The sequence below is a fragment of the Cynocephalus volans genome, chromosome 9 (genome assembly GCF_027409185.1).
Source record: "Cynocephalus volans isolate mCynVol1 chromosome 9, mCynVol1.pri, whole genome shotgun sequence".
Classification (NCBI taxonomy): Eukaryota; Metazoa; Chordata; class Mammalia; order Dermoptera; family Cynocephalidae; genus Cynocephalus; species Cynocephalus volans.
The window spans coordinates 47,539,855-47,549,333 of record NC_084468.1 but is presented as its reverse complement, the minus strand read 5'-3'; the positions used below and the strand labels follow the sequence as shown (position 1 = coordinate 47,549,333).

The window sequence follows — 9,479 nt, the reverse complement described above, 5'->3', positions numbered from 1 at the left end:
AATAGTTTTTCACACTTCATCGTGGCCTACAGGCCCTCAGTGATCTAACCTTTGTTCACATTATCATCTTCCACTCTCACCCTTGCCCACACAGCTCCAGCAATAATCATATTTCCAGGTCCTCAAGAGGCTAAACTCAGTTTTACTTCCCGTTCCTTAGTCTGGAAAGCTATTTCTCTAATCTTTGCATGGCTTGCTCTTTTACATCACTGCTGTGCTCTCCTCAAAAACCTTTCTCTTATATCCATCACTGTCCACTCACCTTATTCTTCAGATGCACTTATCCTTCCCTGAATTTATCCTATTTACCTTTTTACGGTTTGTCCTTCCCACTAAAATGCAAGTTTTGTGAGGGTGGGAGCCTTGGCTCTCTTCAGTGCTCTTTCCTAGGGCCTAGAATAAAACCAGGTAAAACACGTATTGCACAATGGATAATGAACAAAGCTTTACAATGGAACTTATCTTGATCTTTTATTTGGTTGAAGTGCTTAAATTTCAGAAAGCACCAAAGCAAAAGCAATTCTAAGTATGTCTCTCTGTATGATATAAAGTTTATAAACTGCATTATTTGGACAATTTTTTCAATATTTATTTATTTATTTAGAGACAGGGTCTCACTAAGTTGCCCAGGCTGAAGTGCAGTAGCTATTTGCAGGCTCAATTCCATTGCTGATCAGCACAGGAATACTGAACTGCTGTTTCCAATCTGGGCTGTTTCACCCCTCCTCATGGCAATCTGGTGCCCCTCTACCAAGAGGTCACCATACTGATGAACTTAAGAGCACAGCACACTACAGACCAGAACTCCTGGGCTCAAGCAATCCTCCTGCCTCAGCCTCCCGAGCAGCTGGGATTACAGGCATGCACCACTGTGCCCGGCTTTTTAACATTTCTATTCACCTATAGGCCCACAGAAAGTATCAACACCCAAAGATGGCAAACTGGTAAGTTTGTTACTTTTACCAAAATTGTAGATATACAAATATTTACTCTAGCACTGATGAACTATACTACTGAGGATATATGCACTATAAAAGACTAATGGTGAAATTGATAATGATCATTAATAATGGTCAGCCTTATCCACTAGTCTAAATCAGTGCCTAAGTCTTTTCACGCACTGCAAAGAAATCTTTGCTAGGTAAGGGTAAAAGAACTGAAATAGCAGCCAGTGATTATTCAGAGACCATGAAGCCTAAGTTTAAGGATGCTAAATTCTCATAAATCTTTTTGTTCTTGCAAACTAGCATAAGATAGAAAATTAAGTAGTACATGAGTTTTCCAACTCTCCCATCGCTGGCAGACAGCTAGGCACAATACAGTGTGAGAGAAATAATGTGTGAAATTATATCTTCTCTTATGCTGGAGCTTACAGTCCAACAGAGAAAGTATTACTTGTAGCCATCATGGTTACAGAAAGTTTCACAAAAACAGTGAAGATGAAGCTCTAACAAATAGATTTTAGTGATAAAAATGAGGCTCTTCAAAGAACTAAAGGTACATACGTGTGGCAGTCCAAATATCATGAAAGTCAGCTCCCTTGATAGGTCACAAAAGTGATTCTTTCCTTTTTTTGTTTTTTTTTGGTGGCTAGATGGTACTGGGATCCAAACCCTTGATTTTGGTTGTTGTCAGCACCACACTCTTACCAACTGAGCTAACCAGCCAGCTCTCATCAGAATTTTTTTTTTTTTTTGGTAGCTGGCTGGTACAGGGATCTGAATGCTTGATCTTGTGTTATCAGCACCACGCTTTCCATCATCAGCAATTCTTAACCTACACATCATGGATAGATTTCAAGGGAACTCAAGAACCAATGGAATCTTAGTAAATTTTGAGTGTGCAACTTTCTAGGGAGAGGGTCCAACAGCAATTCATATTTTCTAAGGGATCTATTTTGCAAAAGAGATAGGAGTTTATGTTAGAATGCCTTGGGCAATCAACTTGAAAAAGGCTGAGTTGAGAATGAAGACCTTCTAGGTAAGGCTAATGTTGAATCTGACCCTCATTTGAGGCTCTGTAGAGAGAAAATGAGAAAGCAGGGTTAACTCAAGGGTTAAAGAGAAATTAAAACTGACATAACTTGGTGATGAGTTAGATGTAAATGGTCAGAGAAAAACAAGAATGAAATCAAGCTCCTGACGGTTCAGTGAGTGTAGTAGGGAGATACAGGCTTGGTGGAACATGAATTAAGTTTACAGCATTCTTGTTTCTATGGGGGTGCCCATGGGACAGACAGAAAGAAACAAACAGTTGAAAATACAAGTCTAGAGCACAGACCTGGGAGTCGGTATGGCTAGTTTTAGCTGAAGGAGTTAATAAGATCATCCAATCAGTATTAGTAAACAAGGGAGAGACAAAGTAGGGAACACCAATACTTGAGGGAAAAAGAGAAGAGAAATGACCAACATTAAAGTGAAATATCTTGGTGTTTAGTCCAAGGAAGGAGTGGTTAGGTAAATTATACCCTACAGAGATCAGGTGAGAGTGATAAGAGATGGCAGATTGTTAACAGGTGAGAGGTGAGAAAGTATAGACAATGTAAGCCAGTAGCAAGGATCTTGTCAAGATTTTATCTGTAACAGAGGTTCTTAACATTTTGGGAGACACAAATGCCTTTCATAAAAACTATGATTGCCCCCTTCTCATAAAAATGAACATATATGTAAAATTTTACATAAAAGTTTAAGAGGTTCATGGACACCAGACTAAAGTTTAGTGATCTATAACATTCTCAGGGCAGTATAATATAACACAGTGGTTTCCAAATACTGGCTTATGGATTGAAGAGGAACTATAACGATTTCATTGATGCTTAAAGAAAGAGAAAAAGGAAATAGTGTAGTGAAATAATGTTAAATTTATATAAAGAACTTTTATTTTATGACTTCACCCTTCCTAGATTTTGCATGTTCTTATATAAACTGGCATAGTAATTGGTATTGGTTTTGGGAGGTGGAAGAAAATGCAAGCTAGTGATGGTATATGTGAGAAATACATCCTCCTTTGAAGGAGAGCTTAAGACAGAGAGGAACGAACCAGCAGAGAAAGAGATCAAAAGAAGAAAATAGAGAGGTTAGTAAGGGGACTCAATGTGCTTAATATGCACTTGACGAATACAGCAAAGGAAAACATTGCAATGGGATCAATTCGGACCAAATCATGGCTTAGCTATATTAAGATTCAAAAACATATTTGATCTCTCAGTAACAACTGCTCCTATAGAAGTGAATCTTTCTAGTTCCACTGTAGACTTATAATATCACAAGAAAGAAACTAATTATGGTTATTATCTGGGAGATTCCAATTTCTAAAAATGATGGTAGGTGGGTGATTGTTGGGTGTGGCTAAAATGTCTTATCAGGATTAAAAAGAAGTTTATGATCCACAGAGGCACCCACCATACCAAGTTACACAGCCAAGGAAGATTTACTAAATCTTTCATTTGGGATGCAAAAGTGACTCTACGTTTTACCATGGGAAATTTCCCAGACAAGCATCAGAGGTGTCAGAAAAGTCTCTTTTCCATGGCTTCCACAGTGCCCATTCATCTCATTTCATGTGTCTCTCCTGCCCCTGGCACCAATCTCAATTTTTCTTAAAAAACCAAATCAAATAAAACATATTTATAGCTAGAGATACATGTAAACTCACATCATCTTCTGGGATACTGACTACAAATAAAAAACCATGCCCTTAGAATTTTGTAAAGACCATAAAGTGAAAGACTGTATTGCACTTCCCACCTTTTTAAGATACAATCATTTTAACTTTCTAAAACTTATGGGTTAAGACATAGAAGGTCTAGTACTCTAGCATTTATGAAATATATATGATTACATTACCCACCTAACAATGACCATATAATGGGTGAGAGATTTTTTAAAATGTTATAGTAGTGATCTCACTACCTATAAAGAAATATTAACTCGACTAGTCTTAAAAAAAAAAAAGAAAAAAACAAGAAAAAGAAATACTAATAAATATGAACAGATATTCTTCTAATCCATGAACTTAAGGAGGCATTTATTCACTAATTTTATTCATTTTCTCTGACTGATTTAAAATCAACTTTTCATCTGTGTTTTTTTTTTTTTTGCAGCTAAGCTAGAAATTTTCCTCCTAAAAATGCAATAATGTTTTCCTCCTAAAAAATGCAATAATGTTCCTTCTCATAAATTACATTCTCTGATTTTCTTGTCAGCCTGCTTCAGGGAAATCCATGTGTTCAATATGCTTGCTCGCAGTCTGGCCCATACCAAATGGTTGTTTAATCCAAATATCTGAGCAGCAAACTGAGCTGATCCTTCTGGAGAAAGTATGGTCGAACAGCCGAGACCTATTAGTTCAGAAAGGAAAAGACAGAAAACTTGAGCTGTCAATTAATAATGACAATACAACTTCACAAACTATTTTATATTCAGAGACAGACAATAAAAAGCTACTGTATTATCCTTGTCTGAAGTAAGACCTGTGAAAGGAGTTTCTGTACAGCTGTACTGGTAAAGTGATTATAAGAGGAAAATTAGTATTTATCTGCCATAAACAGATATTTCATATACATTGTCTATCACCCTTCTCATTGAATCCACTTGGCAAAGAAATATACACATTTTTCAAAGTCCTTTTCACAACTATTATCCTTTTAAATCCCTGATGAAAGGCAACAGAAATAAAACAAGGGACAAATTAAGTGGGCAGAAGCAACTGTTCTTAGACAAACTCAAGGTATGTTAACTGTTTTGATAATTTTCTAGCTAATTTTTTGTTTCTGAACTTAAATTATTTTAACATTTTTAAGCAGTAAAAATAATCCAATCCAAAAAATAATTTTAAGAAAATGTCAGGTTATAAATAAATGCAATAGTAATAAGATCTAAAAGACAGTAGAATAAGAAAAATGATGTCCTTGTGGGCCACATGTCTGTTCCGGCAGAGTTTCTTGAGGTGGCACTATTATGTCTAGTGTCATTAGAATCAAGGACTAACTGGCTTATAGCTACAAAAGCTCCATTTCACCAATATTCTTAGAATTTTATTCCTAAACTATTAGGCATAAAACTTATTAGGAATAAGTGTGGGGCTTCAATAAAAACATTTTAGATACACAAAGTCTCAAAGTTCACCATTTGTACTCTTTCCTCAGGAAAGTAACAAAGAATGTGCTCCAACAAAATAAGTAAAGCAAGAAAGGGGAAAACATGGGACCTAGGAAACACAAGACCTAAGATTAGAGTAAGGCAAAATAAATCTCAAAAATGACAGTAAAGAGAGATCCTAAGAGAATAGCAGTACAGTAGGCCTAGAGAGAAGCCAGTTCATTCTGGACCAAGTTGGAGGGCTCAAGTACTTTAAAGTACTTGCTACATATCAAAAAAAGTTTGCAGTTTTAGTAACAAACAAATCGACTCTGAATGAAACAATAGCAACTCTCTGAACTTGCAGAAGATCAGATCATATCTTGAACTATGATGAATGAACCACAATATTGTTATTCTGAGCTCTAGCTCCATCAAGCCAATAGATAAGACTTTGTTTTATGTTATTTATTTTGACTCCCAATTTTTAGAAATAAAATTTTATTTTCTCTACAGAAGCAACATAATCAATCACACTCACTTTAAAAACCTCAATACCATGAACGATGTATTCTTGAGGGAAAAAAGATCTGAACTTGATCTTACTACAGATCTCACCACCAGTTTATAGAAAATGTGGGAGAGGGAAGAGCATGATTATAAACAGCCAAATCCAAAATGTGGAAACTTCTACAGAAAAAATGAAAGGAAAAAAAGGAGGGTGAATTGTTATAGATGAGAAAAGACATATGAACAAAATGCAGTATACGGCCTGTGCTGGATCCTGATTTGAAACAACCAATTGAAAAAACAGATGAGACAGTTGGATAAACTTGAACATCAACTGGAAATTAGATGATTTTAAGAAATTACTAAAAATTTTTCTTAGGTATGAATAAAGTATCACAATTATGATTTAAAAACTACAGTCCTTGATTTTCTTCCTCAACTTTTCTTATATAGGGTATCCTGCATCAGGTTAACTTGGGTTCATAAAGAACCACCAGTGCTGCCACCACCCTGGGGCCCCATTGGGGTCCTGAGGCATGAAGCTGGGGGAAGCTGAACCCAGCTGCAACCAGGTAAAGAGCACACCAGAAACACCATTTCCATGCAGGTAGCTCACCACAGCCACAATTGCCACGGTTTCTGCAAAAGCAGCTAGTCACTATAGCAGTGGTCACAGCCACCATGCAGATGGCATGCCACTCAACTGCACTGACATAGGAGTCACCAGCAGAGACCAAAAAAAAAAGGAAAAAAAGAAGAGGTCCTCTCTCTCCACAAAGCACTCCAGAGAAACAGAAGAATCATCTGCTATACAATAATAGTGGGGGACCTGAACACACCTCTCTCAGCACTAAACAGATCATCTAGGCAACAAATCAACAGAGAAACAGTTAATCTAGGGGCCGGCCTCGTGGCGCACTCGGGAGAGTGCAGCGCTTGGGAGCGTCAGCGGCGCTCCCGCCACGGGTTCGGATCCTATATAGGAATGGCCGGTGCGCTCACTGGCTGAGCGCGGTGCAGGCAAAACCACGCCAAGGGTTGAGATCCCCTTACCGGTCACAAAAAGACAAAAAAAAAAAGAAACAGTTAATCTATCAGAAGGAGAGAAGAAATCTATGGTTATCAGAGGGGGGAGGGGGAGAGAGATTGGATAAGAGGCATAAAGATAAGCATGATTTGTAATAATGAATATGCTAATAAAAAATAAAATAAAATAAAAACTAGAGTCCTTATCACTTAGTGATGTACATGTAAATATTTAACTATAAAATACTCTAATGTCTAAGATCTGCTTTAAAATAATCTAACAGGAGGGGGCTATAGATGCAACAAGCTCTTAATTGCTGAAGCTGGGTAAAGGACATACGAGATTTCATTATGCTATTTTCTCTGCTGTTGTGCATGTTTGAAAGTTTTGTAATAAATAAGTTAAAAAAATAAAATGTATCTTACCACTGGGTAGTCGAAGAGAAGACCACACATCCTGAGCTCCCCAGTCCGCTGTGAGGGGAGGACAGCTGATAACTGGATATGCAGTGTTACCTGACATCACTGGTCCCAAGCCATTGCTTCTGCCTGCCACTGCCACAAATACAGTAGGAATGCCATCCCCTAGGGAAATAAACAATTATATTTTTATATTTATAATTATGTTAAACATTTAAAAGAGATTTAAAGATAGGCTAAAAATAATAAAAAGCCTATATGTCTTAGTTCCTTGAGTTGTCTTCTCTGGAAAAAGCATAAACAAGACATTATTACACACACATTCAAAATACAAGGTTCACTGTCACTTACTGTAAGTCAAGTAATAAAGCAGGTAGAATAGCTTGGGTCATCTTTTAGATCAAGTTTAAAGGGGCTGTCAGTATGTTAGTAAGGCAATGGCTCATAGGCCTCTTCTATTGCTGTTTAGGCTCACTGAAATGAGGAATGATAAACACTGAACAGGTGTCTTTCTGCTGTAGTTATTAGAGATGAGAGGTTTAAGGGCACATCTTGAAACAAGAATGGAAGACAAATTTAATAATATAGTACCCAGATTTTTAAAGACCTCTCAATACATTTTTTAACTTCTCTCTTAAGCATTTTATTCTGTGATAAATTTATAAATTATCCCTTTGTTTTCTAAAGCTGAGATTCCTAACCTAGAATCCAAAACTTTACATATTGGAATTTTTTCAGAGTTCTAGCTTTCATTAGCTTACTAAAGGGGCCTGAGATCCTTCCCCCATCTCCTACCCTGCAAAATTTCATAACTACACTCCTGGAGAAATTGCCTTTAGACAGAATACTCAATCAACTTTTTTTCCAATTGAGAAATATTTGGTTGTGAACCCAGGGCTCCGTTACTTTAGATCAATGCTATCTCATCATTTCTATTATGTACTATACTATGAAACTATTCCTTAATTTCATGTTTAACTGCCTCCCAGGAAAGGCTGGCCATTAAAGATAGCCAAGAAGATCTGCTGTTTCAACCTCAGGATCCTGTAACTGATGTGGGGTTATTTTCTATTGCACCATATTAGAACCAATGCTTGAGGCGCTTCTTATTAGGTAACGATGCCAGAGGTTCTCATAACTCTAGTCTTTGCTATCCTTCCATGTTTGCATTTTCAATTCTTTCTCCCTATTCCTTTCTTTTGTAAGCTCTTAAAGTACCTTAAGCTGTTTAGAGGTATCATGAAAACCTAGCATATCACCTATTCTTGCTTTGGAAATGTGGCAAAGCTTCTTCAGCATTATTAGTCTAAAATATAGAATTTTTTTTGCAAAATCAGAAGTACCTGAAATGCTCTAGTTATCTGAAGTTTACCTTCATATTCAGCTTTAATCCTCAAAGTTTCATCTGGTCCTTTATGGGCAGATGTTACTCGAAGTTCACATGGAATGCCAAAATTTCCACAGGCCGCCTTGATTTTTTCACAGTGACCAAGATCAGAAGTTGAGCCCATCAGTACTACAACCCTGCACTGACTTTCTGCTTTCAGAAGCAACTGGAAAAGAACAACATAAAGATAAAAAGGGATAAACATAAGAATAAGTGCCAGAAGAATAGTCAGTTTACAGAGCTATAGTTTGTAGTAAAATTACATCTGGATAAAATATTTTCTTTCTTAACAGACTAAATTTATAAACAGAACAAAATGACAGAGGATTACCTTAAAAAAAATAACCTTATATATAAAGGAAAGTGGTCTTCATAATTAAGACCTAAAGAATACAATTCTTAATTAGATAAATTATATTTATTAATATAATAAAAAGCAAAGATAAACATTCAAACCTTTTAATTAACATTCAGGAAGCTATAATATGAAATACTTCTAACACCAGGGTCAAGGGCTCGGATCCCCATATTGGCAAGCTGCCAAAAAAAATTGTATACAGATAGATAGAAAACATTTCATCCTAAGAGTTTTAGAACAATCTCTTTTACGGAGGTTTTAAGGCACAATCAGCCAAATTAGAGGTCATGTTATAAATCTTTGTATGTTAGTTGCTTGGAACCCAAAATGTACGTTCCCATGGAAATATTTTTCTAAAACGTGCTTATGACCCTTGGATAACCACAAACCCCATTCAACTTCCATGAAATTGTAGTAATAATACCACAAAATTTAAAAGTGACATTTTAAAGTTACATGGGGTCCCATCCATCCCATGCTAATGGAATTATGAGTAGCAATGGCAAGGTGCATAGGAAAATGTAAGGTTTGTCCTACAATGACAGAGAGGAGACAGGATTCCAAGTTTCCCCAACAGGATCTGGGAGGAGTGTACGGCCAGATTAACAGCAGGGAGTTCCAGAATACCAGTAAGGATAGTCCAGCTGGTATATTTCCTAAAGGTGCTACTCTCTTTCAAAGTCACTGAAAAAGAGAATAA

The 9,479-nt window shown here is 36.7% G+C and overlaps 1 protein-coding gene across 1 annotated transcript in view; it reads right to left on the bottom strand.

Moving 5' to 3' along the window:
* Positions 1–2,842: 2,842 nt before the first annotated feature.
* The window catches only part of PAICS (phosphoribosylaminoimidazole carboxylase and phosphoribosylaminoimidazolesuccinocarboxamide synthase), a 43,769-nt gene continuing 37,132 nt past the window's right edge, over positions 2,843–9,479 (bottom strand). The window contains 3 exon segments of the mRNA XM_063107638.1: positions 2,843–4,339; positions 7,041–7,199; positions 8,407–8,587. Of these exon segments, the coding sequence (XP_062963708.1) occupies positions 4,173–4,339; positions 7,041–7,199; positions 8,407–8,587 (507 nt within the window). The 3' untranslated portion in view covers positions 2,843–4,172.